The 27414-nt window shown below is 44.2% G+C and overlaps 1 protein-coding gene across 8 annotated transcripts in view; it reads left to right on the top strand.

Annotated features, from left to right (window-relative positions):
* LOC118398547 (nesprin-2) overlaps positions 1-27414 on the top strand; it is a 184486-nt gene that overhangs the window by 1242 nt on the left and 155830 nt on the right. For 7 of the 8 annotated variants that reach the window (XM_052470860.1, XM_052470856.1, XM_052470859.1 and 4 more), the window contains exons 3-25: positions 223-375; positions 899-1092; positions 1598-1907; positions 2896-3017; positions 3741-3864; positions 4288-4448; positions 5209-5359; positions 5678-6474; positions 6570-6743; positions 7889-8039; positions 9330-9488; positions 9805-9972; positions 10220-10321; positions 10907-11110; positions 11438-11643; positions 11893-12000; positions 12150-12444; positions 12618-12796; positions 23224-23539; positions 23725-23889; positions 24073-24414; positions 25479-25615; positions 25829-25958. In XM_052470860.1, the coding sequence (XP_052326820.1) occupies positions 223-375; positions 899-1092; positions 1598-1907; positions 2896-3017; positions 3741-3864; positions 4288-4448; positions 5209-5359; positions 5678-6474; positions 6570-6743; positions 7889-8039; positions 9330-9488; positions 9805-9972; positions 10220-10321; positions 10907-11110; positions 11438-11643; positions 11893-12000; positions 12150-12444; positions 12618-12796; positions 23224-23539; positions 23725-23889; positions 24073-24414; positions 25479-25615; positions 25829-25958 (4848 nt within the window). The remainder of the gene's footprint in view (positions 1-222; positions 376-898; positions 1093-1597; positions 1908-2895; positions 3018-3740; positions 3865-4287; positions 4449-5208; positions 5360-5677; positions 6475-6569; positions 6744-7888; positions 8040-9329; positions 9489-9804; positions 9973-10219; positions 10322-10906; positions 11111-11437; positions 11644-11892; positions 12001-12149; positions 12445-12617; positions 12797-23223; positions 23540-23724; positions 23890-24072; positions 24415-25478; positions 25616-25828; positions 25959-27414) is intronic. The other variant, XM_052470857.1, reaches the window with a different exon arrangement.

Genomic DNA, 27414 nt, shown 5'->3' with positions numbered 1-27414 from the left:
GGTTACATTTTTTTTTGTCAACCTATCACAATCCAATTGCAGGGAGCTGTATGGTGTCCATATTAGGATTGCGCACACCAGCTGTAGTTGTGTCAGTCACTAGGAGTCCTAATATGAACACTGTACCAATGCATTGCATGAGCAGCTTATCATTCTATGCTCATTTAATTTGATTTAATGCCTCGTCTGACTAACAGTGGTTTTGTGTCTTGTGACGCCCAGGCTGTGCATTCAGAGATGACTGCCTTTTTGCCACTCTTGTGGTCTGAGATCAACGGGGTGCGGTCCCTTAACCCCACTGTTATGAGATGTGACATATACACTACTAACACTGAGCGAGATGCCACTGACCCTGAACCTGTGTACAGACAACAGGTACCACGAAATCTTTTGAATCGATATTTCACAGCATTGTTGCACGGTAACATGATAGCATGAAATGAGGCCTAATTTCCATTAGTGGTGGCTGGGGGAATAAATGGAATGATATCAAAATGATATGCTTTCTATGTGTTTGATACCACTCCGTTCACGCCATTCAAGCCATTATTATGAGCTGTCCTCGACTCACCAGCCACCTGTGATTGCCATGCAATGGAGGCTTTGAAGCAGAAGGGTCGGGAGGAGACGTGTTTTTTTACAGGTTGATCCTGATTGTACATCAGTCTCATTTAGTCTAAAGGGGTTCTCATTCTCCTAACCACTTGACTTCACTGTACTCCAAACATGGCTCTGAAACTTGGTCTACATCAGGGATGGGAAACTTTGATGGGGGTGGGGGCCACAAAAAATCTGAACTCATCATGAGGGGCCGCAGTTGCTTGTGGGTCTGTGTACCCACATATGCGTACCTGTGTACCAGGATTCATTCTATTCTATTTTATTTATATTGTTCTAGGCATGTCTACCCTCAGAGGGCAGTGCGACGCTGAGGGGTGCCGAGTGCCTGGAGGCCCTCAGGGAACTCTGTGAGACCCTGGCCCCGGAAAGTTCCCCCATCACAGCTGCAGTCCAGCGAAGGGAGTCAGGGGGAGGGCAAGGGAGCATACTGCCGCAACTGCAGCACGGTGCCACAGTGCCCCCGCAGGACAGGTGAAACATAGCGCTACAGTTACAAAGTTTCAATGGTGCTCTGCAGCAATAAACTGGCCATTGGGAAGTTTTGGCAAATGCCAGATGGGCTGGTCCATCTTTAGCCCAGTGGTCTAGTATAAATTTAGGGTTTTGTGCTAAATGATCATCATTTGGCTAGTAATTGGGGTCTCAAGGGAAAAAAATGGGCCGGTGTACTAGAAATGCCCGGGCCAATTTCTGGTCTGCCCATGATGATCTATGCAACAATTATAATTGCAAATAACCCGTAGTGTCTTTAATATCTTAGTAGTAATACAATTATTAAATTCGATTAGATGATTGTTTGATGCTATAAAGTTAAATTATTGATGGGCTAGTTAAACATCAGCCACTTGTTTTGTCTGTAAAACCTCAAAATATTAATTATCTGTACTTGTATTTATATTTCCTGAGGCCAGCCAATTTGATTAGCTAAGTAATTGTCCTGGGTTTACCCCCTGTTGTTGTTCTTGTGTTACTTTAGTAGGGGGTGCGAGCCTGGAGATCACTCCCTGCTGAGCGAGACTGGCCAGCAGGCTGGCCCACAAAAGCAAAGCCAGGAGCTCCCACAAAAGCAAGCTGGACACCGCTCTCAGGCTCTGGAAGACCAGAACCAAACCCAACTAAGACAGGACCGCCCACTGCAAGTCCAGGGTCTGCCACTGCAGACCCCGGGACACCCACTCCCAGTCCAAGATCGCCCATTGCATGTCCAGGGCCGCCTACTGCAAGTCCAAGGGGGTCGTTTAATGCATGTCCAGAAAAGCCACCAACAAGGGCCAAATCACACTCAGGTACTGGAAGTGGTAGGATGGTAGGATGTTAGTCTCGGGTATCCTGAATCTGGTGTTTCACTCTTACTAATGGCTGGGAAAGTATATTCTCAGAGAGTGGGCTTGGGCTCAATGAAGGGTGTGGATAGCTGTGTATATATATATTCTCAGATGGCTCTGGTTAAATCTGAACGGCAATTGACATTTCAAGGACTAGGCCAACTAGCTAGCTAGTTAGTTAGCAGAAAGGAAAACCGACATTATGGCTTCATTCAAAATATTTATGCTGTATAAGAGGATACATTAGTTAGTGGTAAATGAGTTAATAGACCAATAAGAAAGAGTTCCACACCTCTCTGCCTATAATGGCTAGATTTCCCTTCCCCACTCAGACCACTCCCAGACAGTCCTTGCAAAATTCTTGCTTGAGAAATTGCTCTTTGCTAAGAAGTAATATTTGTACTTTTTTAAAAACAATTTTTATTGAAAACAATCACAGTAAGGTACTTAATTGTTACCCAGAAATGATTTGATATTAATATATAAACGGATGCATTGGACCTTTTAAACTGGCCTTTGTGAAGAGCCACGGTGTTGTGGTAACTGGCACGTGTCATCATTTACAACTCCCCACCGGAGACTGGGGTTTAGCCCCTGCATTTACCCTTCCCATTGTTTCTTCTCATCTCAGTTACTTGCCGTCTGAATAAAGTGTTAAAACATCTTCAGAAAAACTGCCATTTGCCCTTTTCCTAAGAACCTCATACTAGAGGCCGAGTCTTGGTTGGCTGCTCCAGGCACCTCTTATGACAGCGGCAGCTGTAGGAGTTAATCCCCAGTAATTGGATTAAGCCGTGCTAGAGGGTGTAGGGTGAAGTTGCCTCTAGATACTGATCCTGTGTCAGTACCTAGGGGGAAACTTCATGCCGGAGTGTGCTAGAGCCACTGTTTGACTTTACTGCCTCCCCTGACCCCGCTGTTACAGTGTGCTTGTTTGCCTGTCTCCTAGGTGATTGTCAGGGGCGATAGTGTGGAGACCGAGCAGCAGGCACCTGAACGGACAGTCATCCCGGCCGCCGACACCACCCCCCCACAGGAAGAGGGGTTGTCGACGCAGGAAGTGGTGGAGAGGTAAGGGATCTATCTCTACTATATGTTGGCTAGTGTAAACATAAGTTAAAAAAAGACAGTCAAGACGCATGCTGATAATTCTCTTCAATTAAATCCTCTTTTCAACTTGTTCAAGGCGAGCTCAAATCGTTGCATTAGCCTACACAGTTTGTAAGACTGGATAGGATGAGCTGAGAAAAACAAATGGTTGGATCATGTGTTGATGCTGAGATATGGATAGAGAAACAGATTGGAATGACTGTAAAATGTTTAGTTAAATATACACTTTCATATACAAATATAGAATGGTATAAGAAAGCTGTTAACTGTAGCCAACCAGTAGCCAGGGCCAATCGACCACATTACCAAACCAATCGACCACATTACCAAACCAATCGACCACATTACCAAACCAATCGACCACATTACCAAACCCTTTCAACCAACGCTCCATTATAGGTTTGTTTAATGCAGGAGAAAGTCGCTAATCTGTCTGATGCTTTATTCTCACCTCTGGTTTTCAGGGACAGTATCCCTGGTTGTTTTGAAAGATGCTCCTAGATCAAATGTGTTGTTGTTAAATGACTGCACTGAATCAATTGAACAACTTTTTATATTTGACATATTTTTGCTGGTTGTTTTTAATTCCAGTCTTAATTTGTTTGTACTGCATCAACAAATGACACATTTGTTTACATTTATATAAAAAAATAATAATAACCAAGTTGAACCTTGGCTATTTAGGTACAGAGCTTCCCGTTCAGCCTTCCATTCACAGCTCCAGAGAAACAGACAGAGTCTGGAGAGAGAGTTTCAGCCTGAGCCAGTCACCACCTCTGCCCTGCACAGCCACATCAAGGAGCTACAGGTAAGGTTCAGCCGTATAATGGTTTATTTCACACAAAAATAAATACCTGTGCCACAATGATGCACTTTGGCAGTTTACTATGCAGAAGCATTGAATAGCTTTGCAACTTACACAATATATTTTTTAAATACATGAAATAGACAAAGAACTACTGGAAGGGACAAAGCCCAGGCTCACACCGATTGGACTGGAACACTCATGGGTGACACGGATCATTTCTGTGGTCTCAGCTGCCTCCCTGTCAGATTTGTGTTTAGTAGGACACGCTGTTTGAAAATTAGAATATCTTATTGTGCAAGTTCAGGTAGTACCTCCCCATTTCAGTCCGTTTCAAAACGTGTGTGTGTGTGTGTGTGTGTGTACATAAAAAAAAAGAAATGTGTGCATGTGTTTAAAAAAAAATATGTGTGTGTGTGTCGACAGGCTCTTAAGCAGGAGACTGAGGTGCTGTGGTTTGAGTTTGAGCTGCAGTCCTCCCAGGTGTCCCAGCAGCAGAGTGCAGAGGGAGGTGGACTGGAGGGGGACAGTGAAAGGGCCAAGCTCCTTCAGCAGTGGAGAGGCCAGCAGATCTGCCTGCAGACCAGGTCTAGTCACACTTTCAAGTTAATTTGATTTATTTGAAAAAGTACATTTGGGGTGTCAGGGAAATTGCAAGATCATGTTATAATGCTTGTATTGCATTATAATGGTTGTTTCATTCGACATAATAGAGTATTCTGTTAACTATTGACGGTTCCAGTTTGGAGTAGGAGTGCCAGACACTGGTTTATACAATGAAAACTGTTGACACAACAGTTGCTGTCTGCTATGTATTATAGATATCTTTCATACAAATCTTAACCTTGTACCATTCTATGCATCTGGTGTTTGTCATGTAGGTTGAAAGGGGTGTATCTTGGCTATAAAATATCTTTGTACTTTTGTTTTATCACTCTCAACGGTTCATTAGAAATGGTGAATCGTTGAAAGTCATTGCCATTGCAAAGCTCTTATTATTAAAGATGTAGTTTAAGTATAACTCTAACTGGTGTGATAAGTTTGTATCTCCTCATTTGATAGTAAAGTAACTAACCACCACAGGGGAGACGTATGACAGAAGATACTAACGAGACTAGGGAAGTCTCCACACGGGAATTCTCAGCCAAGGCATGGGGTGAAAATGTCCACTTCCCTTTTAGATTTTCTAAAGATGCGAACACATGTAGGGGCCAATTGTGTCAACATTTTGGGGGGTTCAGAGAACCCATTGTTACCACATCCTTTCCTTTTAAGTACTTGGTAGTTATTCCTGCGTTTGTGTGTGCATACATGTGTGTGAAATGAAATGGTTTGTGTTTCTCTCAGAATGGCTTCTCTGGAAACCACCGTGGAGCTGATGGAATCAGCAGACTCTCAGATATCACTGATCTCAGACCAGCTTGACCGCATCACCAGGCAGCCCATAGCTATCTCAGCCTATGGGATGACTGATCCCTGGACTGTGGCTGACTTTAAGGTATACTGTACACGTCAGTGTTGACTCATCAGTTGACTTGACTCACAACAGTTGATGAGTTGTATGTATTTTGTTCAACACACACACACACACACACACACACACACACACACACACACACACACACACACACACACACACACACACACACACACACACACACACACACACACACACACACACACACACACACACACACACACACACACACACTAAGCTCATGAGCCGTTAATAAGTAATATTCTTCAATAATCAATGGGTAATTTAATCAAGTTCAAAGACTGTGTCTTTAAGTGTCTACTGTTTTCCTGTCCCCAGGAAATGGACCAGCGGCTCCACGCGGAGCTGAAGTGCGTGTCGGGGCAGACCTCCGGGGGGGAGGCCCTAGACCCCTCTATGCCCCCACCCCAGTGGCACCGCCTCCACCAGCTCAGACAGACACTAAAGAGGGTACGCTCTGCCGCCGGGGCCCTTGATTGCTTTCTAGCCCAGATACGAGAGGCCGACGCTGGCATACAGGCTGCGCTGGTTCCCTTGGACCACTGGCAACATGGAGATGGTGCGACCCGGGCCCGAGGCAGGCATTCCGGGCTGCTGTCTATCCGGCAGAGTATGAGGAAGTATGGAGAAGAAGCCGGGAGCGTGGATGGTCTACTGGAGGCAGCCGGAATGGAGTTGACGATGGAAGGAGCTGCTGTGACTTGTCGTGACACAGTGGCAGCGTTGTCACGGCGATTGGATGAGGCAGACCTCGTGTTGGGCAGAAGCGGAATTGGGAGGGGACAGAAGCAGAAGGAGGAGGAGCTAAGCCTTAAAGGGAGGGGGAAAGGGGCAGGGCCTGACATGCAGAGGAGGGGATTGGAACAAAAGGAGGAGGATGCGTTCCAAAGAAAGAGGGGGCAGGAACAGGGGGTAGGGCCTAAGGCCCAAAGAAGGAGGGAAGACGAGGAATTGTCGGGCCTTAGGAGGAAGGGCCAGGTGGAAGGGAAAGAGGGGGAGGAGAAGAGGAGTTCAGGCCAGAGGAGGATGGCCCTACTGGTGGTCCTGAGGGAGATTCAGAGGGCAGTGGAGCAGCAGGGACTGAAGGAGCCAACACTCCCTGCAGTGCAGCACAGGTGAGTGACAAACATGCACACAAACACACACACTTTTTCTGTAGCACTTGTGGATGAGCAAACACACTCTTTCTCCCTGTCCTCCTATTCCTCAGGATGCGTGCATTGGCAGACCTGGAGGGGCGTCTGGCTGCGCTGCGCTCTGAGCTGCAGAGTCTAGAGGTTGCAGACCGTGGTGCTGCGCAAACGACCTCCAACCCCGAGAGGGGCGGAGCCACACAGGAGCTGGAGACATTGTGGGAGGAGACCCATAGAGCCATTACAGAGAGGTAAGACAGAAAGAAGAGAGGAAGACTTGAAATAAAGGAGTGGAGGAGTGAAAAGATAGGAGGGTGGTATCCAACAGAACCATTACTGGGAGGTAAGAGAGGAAGAGGAGAGGTGAAGGAGAGGTGGAGTGACAGGGTCAATGGGGAGGAGGATACTGCCCAAAATAATAGGAGACACCATAGAGGCGAGGTAGATGCACTCCAAAAAAATAAGGTACAGGAACAGGGGGAAGTGCTTAAGGCCCAAAGAAAGAGGGAAGAGGAGCAGACCAACAGAGGCATTACTGAGGTAAGAAGACAGATGAGGGAGAGGAGCAAAAAATAAGAGACAAATGGAGGAGAGGAGGGAAAGATGGAGTGAGGTTAAAATGGAGGTAAAGAGGACGTGCGGTTAAAATGGAGGTAAAGAGGGCGTGAGGTTAAAATGGAGGTAAAGAGGGCGTGAGGTTAAAATGGAGGTAAAGAGGGCGTGAGGTTAAAATGGAGGTAAAGAGGGAGTGAGGTTAAAATGGAGGTAAAGAGGGAGTGAGGTTAAAATGGAGGTAAAGAGGGAGTGAGGTTAAAATGGAGGTAAAGAGGGCGTGAGGTTAAAATTAAGGTAAAGAGGGAGTGAGGTTAAAATGGAGGTAAAGAGGGAGTGAGGTTAAAATGAAGGAAAAGAGGGAGGTAGGTTAAGATGGAGGGAGTGAGGTTAAAATGGAGATAAAGAGGGAGTGAGGTTAAAATGGAGGTAAAGAGGGAGTGAGGTTAAAATGGAGGTAAAGAGGGCGTGAGGTTAAAATGGAGGTAAAGAGGGTGTGAGGTTAAAATGGAGATAAAGAGGGAGTGAGGTTAAAATGGAGGTAAAGAGGGAGTGAGGTTAAAATGGAGGTAAAGAGGGCGTGAGGTTAAAATGGAGGTAAAGAGGGCGTGAGGTTAAAATGGAGGTAAAGATGGAGTGGGTTTAAAATGGAGGTAAAGAGTAGACAGACAAGTATCGAAGGGATGGGAAAGGGAACTTTTCAGAAAACAGTCAACACCTGATAAGGACACTTCAAATAAGAACTAACTGTATGTGTGAACATGCTGTGTGTTTGACCGAGTGTGTGACTGTGCTGTGTGTGACTGTGCTGTTTGTGATCAAGCTGTGTGTGTGCATTGCACAGGCTGGATCGTTGTGGAGGTCTAACAGAATTACTGAAGAGGTTCCAAATGGTACACAGTCGTCTAAGCAGCACCTTACAGAGGGCCGAGCGCACCATCAGTGAACAGGCCTCGTACATGGGCAAAGACAACCTACAGAGACTCCTCACTAAGGTAGAGAGCTTCAACTTATAGTAATGACAACAAAAACAATAACTGCAACAAGAACAACAGCCACGAGCACAAGAACTATGCACCAGATAACACAACCACAAGAACTATGCACCAGATAACACAACCACAAGAACTATGCACCAGATAACACAACCACAAGAACTATGCACCAGATAACACAACCACAACAACTATGCACCAGATAACACAACCACAAGAACTATGCAACAGATAACACAACCACAAGAACTATGCACCAGATAACACAACCACAACAACTATGCACCAGATAACACAACCACAAGAACTATGCAACAGATAACACAACCACAAGAACTATGCAACAGATAACACAACCACAAGAACTATGCACCAGATAACACAACCACAAGAACTATGCACCAGATAACACAACCACAAGAACAATGCAACAGATAACACAACCACAAGAACTATGCACCAGATAACACAACCACAAGAACTATGCACCAGATAACACAACCACAAGAACAATGCAACAGATAACACAACCACAAGAACTATGCACCAGATAACACAACCACAAGAACTATGCACCAGATAACACAACCACAAGAACAATGCAACAGATAACACAACCACAAGAACTATGCACCAGATAACACAACCACAAGAACTATGCACCAGATAACACAACCACAAGAACAATGCAACAGATAACACAACCACAAGAACAATGCAACAGATAACACAACCACAAGAACTATGCACCAGATAACACAACCACAAGAACTATGCACCAGATAACACAACCACAAGAACTATGCAACAGATAACACAACCACAAGAACTATGCACCAGATAACACAACCACAAGAACTATGCACCAGATAACACAACCACAACAACTATGCACCAGATAACACAACCACAAGAACAATGCAACAGATAACACAACCACAAGAACTATGCAACAGATAACACAACCACAAGAACTATGCAACAGATAACACAACCACAAGAACTATGCAACAGATAACACAACCACAACAACTATGCAACAGATAACACAACCATAATTATCTATTTTTTCCCACCACACGATTGCAGCATAAGATCCTAATAACATTTTCGCTCAAATGTGCTTTGTTGTGTATTTATTTTTCATACTTTTCTTTTTCTGTGTGCCTTTTGTTTGTATGTATGTGTGTGTGGGTGTCTGTTTGTGTGTGCATGTGCATTGCGTGTGTGTATTTGCGTGTGTGTGTGTATGCGTGCATACGTGCGTACATGTGCGTGTGTATATACCAGGTCCACAGCACCAAGGCAGAGTTGAGTGGTCTCGGGGAGGGAGTGGAGGAGATGCGAGGCATCTGCAAGCAGCTGCAGTCTCAGCTGCGCCAAATCCTTGACTGCCCTGAAACTCCATTTGAGGGCGAGGCTGACACCCTGATGGACCGCTGGCTAGATGTGAGTTCTCACCCCATTCCCAGAGACCAAGTACAAGTCGTTACACTACAGGGGGCCCTATATTTCCTCAGCAGAAAGACACGTTTTCAATTTGCGTCAAATTTCTCACGTGACTTTGGCTCTCCTATTTTGTCATTTTAGGGTAGTGTAATAACAGTGTTTACCCAAGTGAACTAGTACTAACCCGTCGGGTCAAAATGTTTGCTCTGGTCTACCGAACGCAAGCCAAGTCTCGTAGGGTAGGTACTCAGATAAATGTGTGCCCTGAATGGATTATTGCCTAGAACGTCAAACCTAACAGCTGTGATTTTCCCAGGTGACAGAGAGGACGGACTCTCACCTGGACAACCTACGCATGGGGCTGGATCTGTGGGATGGGCTGCTACAGCTGGGCGGAGAGGTGGAGAGCTGGACCAGCCACAAAATGGCCCACTTGGTGCAGTCACACCCCTTCCACAGCGAACAAGAAGTCACAGCCATGCAGGTAACATAACGCCCTCTGGAAACTCAAGTCCTTTCACTTTGAAAGGGGAATTGTGATGGTCTGTCTGTCTGCCTGTGGATTCCAGTTAAAGATTCCAAGAGTACCATGTATTTCCGAATCTCAATTCAGACTTTTTTCTCTGTCGTTTTGTTTCATTGGGATTTCAACTAATTCCCTGAATATATTGAAATTGAAATGGATTGTGTCCCAACCTTGATCATGGACCCATGTTGTGTTCTTACTGTAGGAGGAGATCCGGGTCCAGGAGGAGAGTGTGGGGCGCTTCCACAGGAGAGCTTCAGAGATCCAGGTCTTGTTGCAGAGCAAGGAGCCCCCACTGGAGCTTCAGGTGAGTGGGCCTGAGAGGTGGGCCTGGTGGGAGTGGGACTTGAGTGGATCTGGAAATATGGAGTGATATTAGTTATATTAAATTCAATTTTTGGATACAAATGCTAAATTCTTTCCTTCAAATTCAATTTCTCTTGGCACTAACTCCATATTGGATAAACAGGTTTGTGTGGGCCAGGGTAGGTCTTGGGGATCCAAAGGACCTGGAAAAGCCTTAATGGGCATTGGTGGGTCTGGGATAGCCTGTGTGAGTGGTATAACCTGGGTGGGTCTTGGTTAACCTCTGTTGTTCTGGGATAACCTGAATGGGCCTGGGGTAGCCTGTATACTCCTAGGACAGCTTGAATGGGCCTGGGATATGCTGTGTGGGTCTGAGATTGCCGTAGTTAGTCTGAATAAGTCTATATGGCACTGGGTTGGTTTGAACAGGTCTTTGCGCTTCTTCTTATGAAGTTCTTTATCACTACTTTAGAGAGGGTCCTCGTAATACTCTCTCAGAGACACAATTTAGAGACGTTTATTTTGTTCAATTTTCAAAATGATGCTCAGCAGTGACCGACTCTTCCACTTCCTCTTTCTCACCCAGGTGATCGAGACCCAGATGAGGAAGAAGATGGAGCAGGTGAAGGAGCTCTTCTCCGACCTCGAGGATGTCTACAGGCACCTGGTGGTGGCCAAGGGACAAGTGGCAGCCAAGATGGCCGAGTGTCACTCCTCTCTTCAGGGCATCCAGGACTCACTGGACACGCTCAGTGCTGCCGACGGCCCAAAGCTCCTCACACAGATTCAGGTGAGTGCCAATACTTTCCCATATGGTATCTCTTATGTTTGACCCATATCCCCATTTCAGAGGGTACCCATGGTTTCTTTGGTTTATGTGAGGGATGATTAAGAACTATGCTTTTCAGAGTCATTGATTGATTGAGTCATTGATTGTTTTACTATAAAGACACAAAAATGTATTATAATGATCAGCAGATTTCCTTGAACCTTTTATATTTTCTTATTAGTGTCTAAATCTACCCAGTGTTAAAAAAAACACTGCCTTCCATAATATTATTCTCCTCCTGCCACTAGTCTTGGTACTCATTGCTCAAACAACTGCTTTCATGTGCAGGAGCTGTCTGCACAGCTTCAGACACAGGAAAAGCAGGCGGAGGGCCTCCTGGAGGAGCTGCACCTCATGACCTCCGTGGCCAGCCCACAGAGCTTGCAGAGCCTAGCTGCGGATGGTGTCCGGCTGCACGAGCTTGTCTGCGCAGCCCGTCAGCACATTAGTGAAATGAGGGTGCAGGCCCAGAAGGATATCAAGGCCTTGCACAGGTACTGGCTGTCACAAGCATACCTATTGATAGTTACAAGTGTATCTATTCAGATATTAGTCCGTCTTGGGTGTATAATGTGTGACATACTATCAGATTCCATGTTCCCCCAAATGTACTCCAAAATCCAGCATCTGTGATTTTTAGAGTGGTTTTGGTTGCACTTTATTTTATGGTACGCAAATAACGTATTAGTTAGGATTTACTTGCAGTAGTGTTTTTCTAACGTGTGTGTGTGTTTGTGTGGTAGTCTGCAGGAGGAGTTTGCCCGTCTGCAAGAGTGGTTGCAAGCCGCAGTGCTGAAGGTGGACAAAGGGGAGGAGCTTAGCCGCGTGCAGGAAGAAGTAGTCGAACACAGGTCACATAATCTAAAATTGCATTAACTACAATGATGACATTTGCAATAATGATCAAAGCAATAATTATGATGGCAAGATGATGGTCATAAAGGTCATAATGATGGTAGTGTTGGTTTTAACTCATCTGTCTCTCCTCCCCCAAATTTAGTAAGCACACAGAGGCCCTCAGTGGACACATAGCCACCTTGCATGGGAGCACCCTAAAGCATTCCCCACTACTAAAAGAGAGTGAGCAACTTCTAGAGCGCTGCTGCAGTCTCCACACCCATCTGCTTTCCTCCAAGGAGAACCAGAGCTCTCTGACCAGCCACACCCAGGCCTTCCAGACTCTGGCCCAGGACACCCAAGCCTGGGTTAGAGTCTTGCAACAGCAGGCTGACTCTCTGGCCACTGGAGCCCCATGCATCCACAGCCAGGCTGAGCAAAGACTACAAGCTGCAGAGGCAAGAACCTGTCTTTGGGCTTACTCCAAACTCCGCCTGCAGATTATTTGGTGGTGGTGCAGATATCCTCTAATAGCGCACAAAAAAAAAGGAAATGACCTGAAATGAAAGTCACATATTGTACCTTTAAACATGAAACCTTTGTCTCTTGCTGCCTCTGTTGTGTCTGGCAGACTGTGTTGAGTGCCAAGGCAGAGGGAGAGTCTCGTATGGAGAAGCTGAAGGAAGCAGGCCACAGGCTGGCCCACAGACCGGGCCTGGGAGAGAGTCTGAAACTGGACGTCATGCAGACCGTCAGTTACACAGAGGTGCACTGGGGAGCCGTTCTGCAGTCTGCAGACCAACACCGCAGGTAGGTGACTGAATGAGACCCAAGACACTAATCACTTTTCATGATTTTTTTATGTTTCTGTCAGAAAGGCATGACCTCTGTGTAATTGGTTGATAGTAGGAGAATATTGATGGAATGATTGTGAATAGTTCAAGATGTACTCCTCGGTCTCCGTTTCTATCAACAGTGTAAACTGTAAACTTAGAGTGAGTCTTGGCAAATGTAACTGCCACTGAGTCATTTAAAGTTGAATTGTACATGCAGTTTTGCTCTCTCTCTATATCTATCTCTCGCGCTCTCTCTCTCTATCGCTCTTTCTTTCTCACTCTCTTAATAAGCAAAAACACACTCCAGATCCATGCCACAAATCGTCATATTGTATTCCACAATAGCACTGTAAAATGACTACAATATAGACTCAAGTATGATGCTGAATGTGTTTATTGTTCAACAATAGAAGATAAGACGGGGGGGGGTGGGGTGAGGAGGATGCTATGCGTCAGAGTCTTTGTCCTCAGGGGCTGTTGTCCTTTTCACTTTCTCTTCTTCTGTTTTGTCGGTCTCTGACTCTGCTGGGGGATTCAGTGTTGCCCTCATCATTCCACTTCTGTTCCTTGTGAGTGAGGGACCCTGTTGGCCCAGGGCATGGCTAGAACAGCTAATCTTAGCACTATCCTCAAGAGTAGGACTTAGTCTGCCAGGGGTTGGAAGGAAATTTGGCATATAAGAAGGTACAGCCTCACCTGAATATAGAATCATTAGAGTGGGGTTGTTAAGCCGTTGGCTCTTAGAACTCTGGCTACAGCAGTGGTCATCCTCTTCACCATAATCACTTTGGTGTCTTGACACAGTGCTACAAGGCTTAGGTGTCTGAGAGTGGGAAAAAATTGTACTGGTGCGGCGGGCCACAGTGCTCCTTCTCAGAGACATTTCTATCTTGTCATTGATCTCCTCCTGATGGCTTGATTTTCTGGAACGCTTTCTACCATGAGCAACCGTAGGCTTGTGGTCATAAGAGGTCTGGGTGGTTGACTTGACAAGCTTGCTGTGAATTTGGACATTTCTGAAAAAAACTTGCTTTGACTTAGTTGTGTTTGCATGTTGAGGACCTGGTGCCTGGTGCCTGGGTGATCTTGCATTCCCAGAGGTGCCAGCCAATGGACTTGCTAGTTGGGGGCTCTGAGTTCTGCCATTACAGCAGAAGCCCTCTTCCTTGTTATCAGAGTCATAATCTGCATCTTCAGCTTCTAACTCTAAAATCTCGGGCAGGTTTCTACTTCCTCCAGATGTGTCAGGTAGGTCTGCCGGGTTGACTGTATATAGACTCCTGTCTCTATCTTCATTCTCATGGTGCTCAATAGCTCTTGGTATAGTGTATGGGTATGGGGTCAATCTCTTCACCCTTTGCATTGGCCCATGACTCTGAATGGAGATATGGGAATCTTCTTCTGCCAGCTCAGGTTGTTCACTTGCCATAAACTCTGGACTCCATGTGGTGCCAAGAGATTCTGCTTCATCAAACTCTTCATCGTGCGAAGGGCTGGATGGTGTGAGTCTTAAATCGTTATATGGTTTTACATCACAGAAGAACATAGGTGGTGGAGGAGAGGAAGAAAAGTCAAAAGAAGGGGGTGGGGAGTGGAGGGGTCGCTCTGAGACAGTGTTGTCACTTGTTTTTTCGAACTCAAGAGAGGACCCAATTCCTTGCAAGGGCTCATTGGCTGGATCAATTCCTTGACTTCTGTCAGATGATAATTCATTCCTCTGCAGGGAATCAGGAGTGGGTTCGGTAGAGTGCTCAGGGAACACCTCCAACACTGTAGATGGCCCGGTCTGTAGCAAGGATTCCGTAGATGGTTCTGAATCACACTTTAAACTATGATACATTTCAGTTATTTCCTGTAGCTCAAGACCTATCTCAATCTGTTGTTGGGTTTCAAAAAGCTCAGTATCTTGCTTAGAATCAGAAGTCACTTCAAACCCTTTCATGGGCTCAGAAGAACTCCCAGTCTTTTGCCTGAGTGTGGATAGCAGCTTAAACTCTCCCAGAGTTAGTTTTTGTGGCTCGGTGGACACGTCAAGCTTTTCTGGGACGTTAGATGTTTGAGGCTCAATAGGAATCTCAGTCCCATGCCTGAACTCAAGAGATCGCTGAATCCTTTCCTCATGCTCAGTTTCTTGCCTGGGTTTAGGGGACAATTTGGTGCCTTGGTGGGGCTGGGAAGACACCTCAATCTGCTGTTGGGGCTCAGCAGAGCCCATAAACACTTGGCCGGAGGGAACAATTCCTTGCATGCACTTTTGAGATTGCGCAACCTTTTTTCTTGGTGGCAGAGGCATCTTGAACACTCCTTGAATCTCTTTGGCTGGCTCAAGCCATTGGGGCTCATTGGAAACTTGCAGAGAGTCAGTTGTCAATTCATATCCTTGCTTGTGCTTAGAAGACAGCTCAGTGTTTTGATTGAGTTCAGGAGGCAGCGTAAACTCTTCCTCAGTCTCTGTGGAGGATTTAGTCATTTGTTGACATTCATTGGACATTTCAAATATTTGGCAGCAGTTAGGAGAACACTCAATCCAATCATATGGCTCAGGGGAGCTCTCAGTCCCTTGGTTGAGTCTAGTGGACACCTCAGTTTGGTGTTTGGGTTCAATGGACATATTCCATATTTGCCCAGAGTTTGCAAAGGAATCAATTCTTTGCATGGACTCATGAGACAGCTCACTCCCTTGAATGTACCCTGAAAACCTCCTAACCAGTCGTTTTGGTGGCAGGGGAACCTTGAACACCCCATGAGACTCAGTGGTTGATTCAGTCATTTTCATGGGTTCATTGGACACCTCAAATACCTGCAAGGAGTCAGGGGTCAGTTCTACTTCTTGGTTGAGCTCAGGACACTTTTCATTAATTAGCTTTAGTCCAGGAAGCAGCGTAGACTTTTCCTCTGTTGACTGTTTGGTTTGTTGGGATTCGTCTGTCATTGCATTTATTTGCCAGGAATTTGGAGATTGTTCCGTCCATTCTTGAGATTCAATAGAAAGCTTAGTCCCAAAAGATGTCTCAATGCCTTGCTCATGTTCAGATGACTCAGTTTCTTGCCTGTATTTTGGGGACAACTTGTTCCCTTGGTGGGGTTTCGAAGAAAATGGGTTGATCGTGTGTGTGGATTCAGAGGACAGTTCAAACCCTTGCATGCATCCATATGACTGCTCAGTCCTCTGCCTGGGTTTGGTATGTCGCTTGAACACTTCTTGAAGGTCTTTGGCTGTCTCAATCTCTTGGTTGAGCTCATTGGACGCTGTAAACACTTGCCAGGAGTCTGTATTCAATTCAGCTTCTTGGCACAACTCATTCTTCAGCATGGATTCAGGAGGTAGCCTGAACACTATTTGAGGATCTGTGGATGATCCAGTTGGTTGCTGGAATTCACTGGACATGTCAAATACGGTCATGAAGTTAGAGGACCACTTGGTACATTCCTGAGGTCCAATTGGGAGTTCAGTCTCTTGTCCTGGCTCGATGCAATGCTCGTGCTCAGGAGATAAGTAAATCCCTTGCCTGTGATCGTGGGTCAACTGGGATTTAGAAGAAACCTCAATGTTTTGTTTGGGCCCAGAAAATGCTTCAAACATTTGCACATCATTTGTAGGAAGATCAATACCTTCGATGGGCTCATGAGACAGTTGGATCAGTTGCATGCACCCAGAAGACCACTTAGCCCTTTGTCTTGGTGGCAGAGGTACCTTAAACACTCCCTGAGTCTCCATTGATGGTTTGTTTTGTTGCTTGGAGTCGGTAGAGATCGCAAACCCTTGCCAGGAGTCAGGGTTTAATTCAACCCCTAGCCTCTGCTCAGTACACACCTCATTCCTTTTCATAGGTTCAGAAGGAAGCTTAAACTCTCCTTGTGTGTCTGTGGACAATTCAGTCAGTTGTTGGGGCTGAGATACTTCAGATACTTTAAATATTTGCCAGGAGGTTGGTGACACCTCAGTCCCTTGATTGTACTCAGAAAATGGTTCAATGTCTTGCCATGGACCAAAGGATGATTCCGTCTCTGGCCAGGGCTCAGTAGGAGCCTTTGACACTGTGCCAGGTTCTGGGGAAGGCATAGTTATTTGCTGGAGATCATTCTGCTGTGTTTCAGTAGAAGATATTCTAGATTCAAGTGGTGCTTCAACAGCTGGGCTTTGCTCAGGAGATAAGTCAATCATAGGTTCAGATGACATTTCAATTATTTGGTGGGTTTTAAAATAAAACTCAATCTGTTGTTCGGGCTCAGTTGACATGGATTCATGAGGCAGCTCAATGTCTTGAAGGCACTGCTCAACTGTTTGTTTTGGTGGCAGAGGCAACTGGAGCACTTTCTGAGGCTCTTTGCTTTGCTCAGTCCATTGCAGGGGCTCCTCAAACACTTGACAGGAGTCTGAATTAAACTCTACCTCTTGTTTGTGATCAGGAGACTGCTCAATCATTTGTGATGGTTCACAAGCCGACGCAATCTCTCGCCAGAGGTAAGATGGCCCTTTTAGGGTCTCATGCTCCCGGGACAATTCAATTTGTGGTTCTGGCTCAGGGGAAACGTCAAATGTTTGCCCAGAGTTTGGAGACAACTCAATATTTTTCTTAAACTCTGGAACTTTCTTGATCTCTTGCCATTTTTCAGAAGAGGATTTAATTTTGCCCCCATGTTCTGGAGATGTCTCAATCCTTTCTCCTAAAGGAGAACAGCAATAGTTGTTGCACTGCTCACACTCAAGGAACACTGGAAATGGAGAGAGACGGAGTTCCGAGAACTGCTCCCCCTCATCACTTTCTTGAGGGGATCCTGCTGAGGGAGATGGGCTGAGCTCCTCAAGGCAGTCCATGTACACTGAAGCAGGAGATAAACTGTCCTCTTCTTCATGACCCTCGAAGACCTCTGCAAGGGAGGATACATTGTTGTCATATTCTGGGGATGGAGGAGGAGAAGGACTGTCTTCCCTCCTTGGGTGCTCCAAATACCATGGATCATTAGTGGGCTGGTTATCGTGGTAGGTCAGCCCAGTAGATTCGGCCGCAAGCCCTGGAAGTGTTCTCATCACAGGGGCATCATTCGTTGGCTGCCCCTGTGGTGTTAGGTCAATTGATGCACTGCACCCTGGCGTGATTGATAAAGGTCCAGTAGAATGATTGCAGCAGGGACCATGTTTTCTATTACACTGATCACAGAATGGAGCTGAACCAAGGTTCTGTGATGTAACTTCTTGAAGCCATGTTAGATCAGGCCTGCATCCTGCAAACATAAAACAGAATGAACTATCGTTAGGATACGTTTATTTTGCCCTAGCTAGTTTTTGCTTTAAAAAATGCACAATGTTGTGAATGCATGCAATATTTTACAAAAAAAGTAGTATGTTCATACAAGGACAGTCAACCTGATGTAAAATGATACTGGTTTATAGTGAAAGATTTGAAAAGCTTTGATAACATGGCGGCAAATGTGGACAAAATGCTTTTGAAAGACAAAATAATATTATCAACTGATGGATTAGATTGCATGTTGCAGAAGAAAGTTACTGATATGTTACAACCATTACTTATTTTTCACATTATACTTTTTAAAATTAGGCATAGATTTAATGCTGGCATGGTAACAGTCTCCACTCACTGTTTATGACATCTTTCCATGAAAACTACGAATGAGATCATAATTAATGGCCTAGAAAAACTGTATCTACCATTTACAAATTGTGTTGAATACGTGAACGTTACAAAGCAAAGCAAAAAATGTAAAGGCAAAGCAAAAAAACAACAAGACCTATACAAAGAGATCAACGCTTTAAAAAAATAAAAACCATACTCTTCTTGCTTTTAGTTTAACACAATAGTTTACGTGAATCACAGAATGGTCTGGGGTACTACTCCAACTACTGATACTACACTGTAAAAGCCTACTACTGCTACTACACTGTAAAAGCCTACTACTGCTACTACACTGTAAAAGCCTACTACTACCACTACACTGTAAAAGCCTACTACTACCACTACACTGTAAAAGCCTACTACTACTACTACACTGTAAAAGCCTACTACTACACTGTAAAAGCCTACTACTACTACTACACTGTAAAAGCCTACTACTGCTACTACTACACTGTAAAAGCCTACTACTACTACTACTACACTGTAAAAGCCTACTACTACTACTACTACACTGTAAAAGCCTACTACTACTACTACACTGTAAAAGCCTACTACTGCTACTACACTGTAAAAGGCTACTACTACTACTACACTGTAAAAGCCTACTGCTACTACTACACTGTAAAAGCCTACTACTACTACTACTACACTGTATAAGCCTACTGCTACTACTACACTGTAAAAGCCTACTACTGCTACTACACTGTAAAAGCCTACTACTACTACACTGTAAAAGCCTACTACTACACTGTAAAAGCCTACTACTGCTACTACTACTAGTACTAGGCCAACACTACTGCTACTATTACTACTACTAATACTACTAACTAACTACCACACTACTGCTGCTGCTACTACTAATTATTACTAGCCTATTACTGCTGGGCCACCACTAATACCTGGCATACTCCACCTCGCAGGTAGTCACTTCCACTTTTCTAGATTCAAATCCAGTCATAGTTTAATTTAAAGTTAACAAAATACTACCCAATTGAAAATAGGGAAATAACCTTACCTGGGCAATCCACCTTATGCAAATGAATGACAGGAATCATTCTTGTGAAGAATTCTCAGGAGTTGAGTACATCCATTTTGTTTTCGTTTGACTTTTCTTTTCTTTTGAGTCTCACCAAGCAGGCAAGCTTTTTTGATCTTTGACAAAAGTTCTAAAAACCTACCGGTGACATCACAATATTACTCTGTGACATCATCCTTACTGCAGAGTGCTGCCTTTCCAAGCAATCTGACCTGAAATAAATTACAGAATTACACAGTAAATAATGATCAAAAACAACACAAACCTTTTTTTGCTCATCATTGAAGTTTAGAATGTTGTGGAATATTGTGTGGCATTATGTAACACTAGATGGCAGTGTCATTTCATCCATTGGATGCTTTCTCATTTCAAAACAATATACAATAGTCACAGAATAAAGATATGTAACCTGATGCAGGACAAAACATTTGATTTCCATTAGATCTCCCAAACGTGGGTGATTCCAACAAAGTTCTGAGTAAAAATTATCACCCCTGTTTTTAAGCTTCCGATTTACATTTGATATTTTCTCCACTATAATTTCTCCACAGATATAGCACACATTCCAATGAGGTTACACACATCTAGTACTTCGAAGGCTCTCGGAAAACTGTTCCTTTTTCACAGTTTTTATAACAAAGAATTGACAATGATGCAGTACGCATCTTTGCCTAAAAATAACTGAAACTCTACGTACAATTTTGTTGACAATTGTGTTTCCACAATAATGTTATCGTCAAAGTTAGATACCAACTCTGGCCTTATGGTTTCTGCCCTGAGATTGGAAGGTTGGGGGTTTGATCCCCTGTCTAATCATACCAAAGAATGGAATCTGATGCCTCTCTGCTTGGCTCTCAACATTAAGGACATAGATTGGGGAGATTAATGTATTATTATTAGCTACTGCACATGCAGCAGCTACTCTTCCTGGGGTCCACATACAGAACAGAACAGTTATAGACAAGAAGGTTACACTACATTTTAAAAATTAGGTTTATATAGGAAAGACAAAAATACTATGTACATACTAATTTGCACCAATTTGTAAGTCGCTCTGGATAAGAGCGTCTGCTAAATGACTTAAATGTAAAATGTAAATGTACTAATATATATATATACAGTGCCTTGCGAAAGTATTCGGGCCCCCTTGAACTTTGCGACCTTTTGCCACATTTCAGGCTTCAAACATAAACATATAAAACTGTATTTTTTTGTGAAGAATCAACAACAAGTGGGACACAATCATGAAGTGGAACAACATTTATTGGATATTTCAAACTTTTTTAACAAATCAAAAACTGAAAAATTGGGCGTGCAAAATTATTCAGCCCCCTTAAGTTAATACTTTGAAGCGCCACCTTTTGCTGTGATTACAGCTGTAAGTCGCTATGGGTATGTCTCTATCAGTTTTGCACATTGAGAGACTGACATTTTTTCCCATTCCTCCTTGCAAAACAGCTCGCGCTCAGTGAGGTTGGATGGAGAGCATTTGTGAACAGCAGTTTTCAGTTCTTTCCACAGATTCTCGATTGGATTCAGGTCTGGACTTTGACTTGGCCATTCTAACACCTGGATATGTTTATTTTTGAACCATTCCATTGTAGATTTTGCTTTATGTTTTGGATCATTGTCTTGTTGGAAGACAAATCTCCGTCCCAGTCTCAGGTCTTTTGAAGACTCCATCAGGTTTTCTTCCAGAATGGTCCTGTATTTGGCTCCATCCATCTTCCCATCAATTTTAACCATCTTCCCTGTCCCTGCTGAAGAAAAGCAGGCCCAAACCATGATGCTGCCACCACAATGTTTGACAGTGGGGATGATGTGTTCAGGGTGATGAGCTGTGTTGCTTTTACGCCAAACATAACGTTTTGCATTGTTGCCAAAAAATTCAATTTTGGTTTCATCTGACCAGAGCACCTTCTTCCACATGTTTGGTGTGTCTCCCAGGTGGCTTGTGGCAAACTTTAAACAACACTTTTTATGGATATCTTTAAGAAATTGCTTTCTTCTTGCCACTCTTCCATAAAGGCCAGATTTGTGCAATATACGACTGATTGTTGTCCTATGGACAGAGTCTCCCACCTCAGCTGTAGATCTCTGCAGTTCATCCAGAGTGATCATGGGCCCCTTGGCTGCATCTCTGATCAGTCTTCTCCTTGTATGAGCTGAAAGTTTAGAGGGACGGCCAGGTCTTGGTAGATTTGCAGTGGTCCGATACTCCTTCGGCTTTAAACTTCTTCACAACAGTATCTCGGACCTGCCTGGTGTGTTCCTTGTTCTTCATGATGCTCTCTGCGCTTTTAACGGACCTCTGAGACTATCACAGTGCAGGTGCATTTATACGGAGACTTGATTACACACAAGTGGATTGTATTTATCATCATTAGTCATTTAGGTCAACATTGGATCATTCAGAGATCCTCACTGAACTTCTGGAGAGAGTTTGCTGCACTGAAAGTAAAGGGGCTGAATAATTTTGCACACCCAATTTTTCAGTTTTTGATTTGTTAAAAAAGTTTGAAATATCCAATAAATGTCGTTCCACTTCATGATTGTGTCCCACTTGTTGTTGATTCTTCACAAAAAAATACAGTTTTATATCTTTAGGTTTGAAGCCTGAAATGTGGCAAAAGGTCGCAAAGTTCAAGGGGGCCGAATACTTTCGCAAGGCACTGTATGTATGTATGTGTGTGATATATATATATATATATATATATATATATATATATATATATATATATATATATTCATATTGTTATATACAGTACAGTTAAATTAGATATTTGGAAAGAAGAGAGGCGCTGTGATACAATATGTTTATCTGTTTTTAAAGCTAAACATGCCTTTTGGAAGTAAGGTCCTGTTACAGACTAGCTTCCTGTCCAGGGGGTATAATTCTACATCAAGCTGCCTCATGCTCCTGCACCTATGGGCTGTTCTGGCTCGGACAACGCTTAATTGTCCAAGTTTGTTTACTTAGTACAAATTTAGATAAAGATACAAAGCAGTGCAACAAGGTGGAATAAAGTAAGTATGTTGTAGGTACCATAGTTCCTAACTAGACAAATTTCCTATTGACATCGATGCAATATAGGTTTTTATTTTTTACCCTGTCTAATCCCTGCCTTTTCTCCCCAATTTCGGGGTTATCCAATTGTTAGTATTTATGTCATCGCTACAACTCCCGCTCGGGAGAGACGAAGGTTGAAAGCCATGCGTCCTCCAAAACACAACCCAACCAAGCCACACTACTTCTTAACACAGCGTGCATCCAACCCGGAAGCCAGCCGCACCAATGTGTCAGAGGAAACACCATGCACCTGGCGACGTGGTTAGCGTGCACTGAGCCCGGCCCACCACAGGAGTCGTTAGTGCACGATGAGACAAGTATATCCCTACCGGCCAAACCCTCCCTAACCCGGACGACGCGAGGCCAATTGTACGTCGCCCCACGGACATCCCTGTCACGGCCGGCTGCGACAGAGCCTGGGCGCGAACCCAGAGTCTCTGGTGGCCTAGACCACTGAGCCACCCGGGGGCCCGATGCAATATTTTTTTACGCCCAGCACTCTCAAGACTCGGCCCATTGTTAAAAAAGCATCTGCACTCAAGCACAATAATCAACATAGAGATGAAGTTCATACACACAGTCTACTTGATTTGGATTTGTTAGTGTCCATGAAAGGCATCTCTTTAACTCTAATTGTCTCTATCTTTTTTCACTCTCAGTCTGCTGCATGGTGAGCCTGAGCTCTCCTCCTCTCTTCTGGTCCAGAGGCAGCAGGCCTGGTCCAGAGTGAACCAGCTCCAGCACCAGACTACCCAGCTCTCCCTGTTCTTTCCCTGGCCCGGCCTGGCCCAACACAGGCAGGCTGCCCAACAGGCCCGGGCACTACTGGACCAGGCCACAGCCTTGGGGCCGGCCTTCTCTGCCTTGGGGGCCCAGAGAAAGGAGCTAGCCCAGCGCACCAAGGAACCCAATTGGGAGGACCCTTCCTGGGCTACACTAGAGGATTGCCAACCCGCCTTGGTCAAAAAGCTCCATGTGAGTAGGCTATGTTTAAAATAAAAAAAATAAAAAAAGGAGATTTCTGAAGTCAGTTGGATTGGTTGGATTAAAAATATGTTTTTCTGTTGATTCATGTAAGGGAGTTACAGTGCACAGTTGAAGTAAATGTCTAATTCAATTACAAAAACTGTATATATTTTATTGCTCGTTTGAATTTTCAGGGTATGTGTGTGAGTCTTGAGGGAGGCGTCCGTAACGAGGATCGCTGTGGCCAGCTGATGCAGGAGTGCCGGCACACCTTGAACTCACTGCAGGAACGGATGCTGGGTATTGAGTCCCAGCCCAGAGACTCTAGTTTCCTGGAGACTGATACAGGGGCTGTGGAGGTGAGATGTATTAGTGTGATCACACTACACTACATACACACATATGCATACAACGCACGGACACACACAGCCTTATGTAAACTCATCCTTTCAGAAATACGTTTTCATTGCATTTTCCACTGTAAGAGCACTGCTGTTTGGTGAGATGTTTTGAAGAAACAACAGATCTGCCTGTCCCAGTAGGCTTTGCAGGAGGCCGTGGGCCACATGGAGAAAGACTTTGTGGAGCTCGAGACCCTTAAGGACATCCTGCTTGCCAGCTGCACCGCCAAGGGTCAGGCCACTCTGTCTCAAGAGGTCAAAGATCTCCAGGACCAGAAGGAGGAGTTAGAGAGGGGCGTCAGCTGGCTGGCTCAACTACAGGCTGAGGAGCAGGTAGCCCGACGAGACCAGCGAATCAGGGAGGAGGTTGACAACCTTCAGAGGGCCCTACAAGGCTCGGCTGACCGTTTGGGGGACGACCCAGAAACGACTGAAGGATTCACTGATATTAGGCAGCTCCAGCAGCGCTGGCACGTCCTACAGGTATATCCTCCGGGATTAAGTTTCCCATAGGTACAGATCTAGGTTCATCTTCCCCAATCCTAATCTTAACCTTTAGTGGGAAATTGTTTGTCACTGACCCAGGATCAGCTTCTAGGGGCAGTTTCACCCTACTTTTAGCGCTCTCATGGTAGAAACATTGATAGAAAAATAAGGAATGGGCAAAGCCATCTATAGATTGTTTGAATCGTTTCCTATGAGTGGCGTATAACTATACTGAACATCTATTTAAATCATTCATTAGGCCCTATGGATTTCACATGACTGGGCAGGGGTGCAGCCATGGGTGAGCCTTGGAGGTATAGACCCACCCACTTGGCATCCAGGCCCACCCACTGGAGAGTCAGGCCCAGCCAATCAGAATGAGTTTTTTCGCACAGAAGGGCCTTATTACAGACATAAATAATCCTCAGCACCTGCAGGTGAAGAAGCCAGATGTGGATGTCCTGGGCTGGTGTGGTTACAAGTGGTTTATGGTCATGAGGCCGGTTGGACATACTCCCAAATTCTCTAAAACAACATTGGAGGCAGCTTATGGTGGAGAAATGAACATTTAATTATCAGGCAACAGCTCTGGCGGACATTCCTGTAGTCAACAGGCCAATTGCACACTCAAAACTTGAGACATCTGTGTCATTGTGTTGTGTGACAAAACGGTTCATTTTAAAATGGCCTTTTATTGTCCCCAGCACAAAGTGCACTTGTGTAATGATCATGCCATTTAATCAGCTTCTTGATATGTCACACCTATCAGGTGGATGGGTTATCTTGGCAATGTAGAAATGCTCACAAACAAATTTGTGCACCACATTTGAGAGAAATAAGCTTTCTGTGCGTATGGAACATTTCAGGCATTTTTTATTTCAACTCATGTTGCGTTTATATTTTTGTTCAGTGTACTTATAACTACATCTGATAAATATAGGCTTAAAATTGACATGGTATAAGCTGGATAACTTAATTGTGCAGCATTTTGGAATACCCCACTGTTCTCCCGTCCATCACATACTTAGACAAACACACTAACTATCTCATGACTTGTTCAGGACTGTGACCAAAGCCTGAGGAAGCTTGCGGCACAGCTTCATCACCTGGAGAAAGCAGTAGGGTCAGAGGACACATATGGAGAATTTCAAAACAATGTGACTTTGGCTGTGGATTCAGTGGCCAAAGACTTAGACAGGTACCTATTAATATCTGTTCTGTAGCATTTTTTGAAAAATATGTTTTGGTACATGTGAGTTAATGTATTCTCTCTCTTTCTAAACCATTCTCCTTTTCTCTCTCCACTCTTTCATTCCTCTCACTCTTATTCACCCCGCTCCCCCTCTCTCTCTCCCCCCCCTCTCCCTTCCTTCTTTCTCCCTCTCTCAATCTATTCTCTCTGTCTTCGTAGCCTGTGTTTCTCTCTACATGAACGAATGCAGCTTTTTTCAGGCGGCACAGCACTTAGAATGTCTGGGGCGATCTGTGAACTGCAGCAGTGGAACCAGGCAGCACAGTCAAATCCCCGGAAGTCTGTACAGGTACTGTAGTACCTCTCTCCACCCACATCCATCCACCATCCCATTTTATTTGTGTCGAACCTTTTACAAATATATTTGTCACAATTAAAGTACTTACCAGGAACCTGGACCTAAATCCTAAAAGAGTTTTGCAGGGACATTAAATATTTGTATATTGTTTTCAACTTCTGCGAACAAGACAAACTTTCGGCGAATCAGAAAGTCACTGCTGTTGTTACTGAACCAACCACATTGAGAGTAAAAAGCAATGTCTGTATGACATATGTTGTTGTCTCAATCATTAAAACGATTTAGGAATGAAAGTTTAAGATGTTATGCTGTACTCCCATCCATTTAAAATGTTCTGAAATTGCTGTTTTTTAAAAACCTTTTCCCACAAATGCATTTGGCATGTTGAACACAGCACAGAGTTTACTGAGGTTGTTCAGAAATCACTAGTTGTTTTTTTAGATGTTTTTCCACTAACATAATTGTCATGTTGAACACAGAGGCCCGACTACCATGTAATATTAGCAAAGGGCACTTAAAGCACACTTATACTCCATATGCCGGCCATCACAACAACACAGGTAGGAACCCCTGAGTGAGTTTTCTCCAATAGAGTTTCCACTTTGCTCTAATATCAGGGCCATTAGTGATTCTAGATGAGGCATCTCAGAGGGGTTATTTTTTAAATGCCAAAGCACAGCCATCAGTCTCTGATTCAGAAGAGTTTGGTTAAATGCATTCAGTTGTGCGACTGACTAGGAATCCCCCTTTCCCTAACATTAAGGGCATTTTCATCATAATCAACTTGGGTAGACTAGCAGTTTTCAAAGGTTTGAATTTGGTGTCCAAAGCCATTTCTGATCAGGCATAGATGTTAGTGCGACACATAGGCTTAGAGGACACTTTGAAGATGTATTAGTATATAGCCCCAAAATTGTATTTTTGCAATTATTTCATTACGAGTTTCAGTTAGATCCATGGTGACATTGTAATGCAGCAAAAGATTTTGAAACCAATGAGCACCCATTGCGGGGGAATTCCTCGTTCAGTCAAAACCAGTAATTAGTCTGCTTTCGTCACGCAGGAAGCAGCACCATACCAGTGTCTACATATGTGAAAATGGCACATTTCTATGATTTGTAGTAAAAATAATAATAAATAAATAAAAGTTTGATGTCATCAAGAGTAGAAAATATTTTTAAAACAGGGATTTTGAAACACTGAGATTCGCGGTGACTCAGGGAGCAGAAAAATGCCCCACTGTGACTAAACTTTTTGCATATTTTGAAAAACAAAATCAGTTCTTTGTTTTAATTCTACTCAATGATGTTATCGAGTAGGCCATATTTAGGACCTTTCTTCTTATCTTTTTAACTACATCATGTAGAAATGGGCCATTTTCAAATATGTATACACTGGTAGGTGCTAGAGATAATGAATGAGGATGAAAAGTTGTGGAATTTGGTGA

The sequence above is a fragment of the Oncorhynchus keta genome, chromosome 19, assembly GCF_023373465.1.
Source record: "Oncorhynchus keta strain PuntledgeMale-10-30-2019 chromosome 19, Oket_V2, whole genome shotgun sequence".
NCBI classification, from domain to species: domain Eukaryota; kingdom Metazoa; phylum Chordata; class Actinopteri; order Salmoniformes; family Salmonidae; genus Oncorhynchus; species Oncorhynchus keta.
This window is presented reverse-complemented; position numbering and strand designations above follow the sequence as displayed.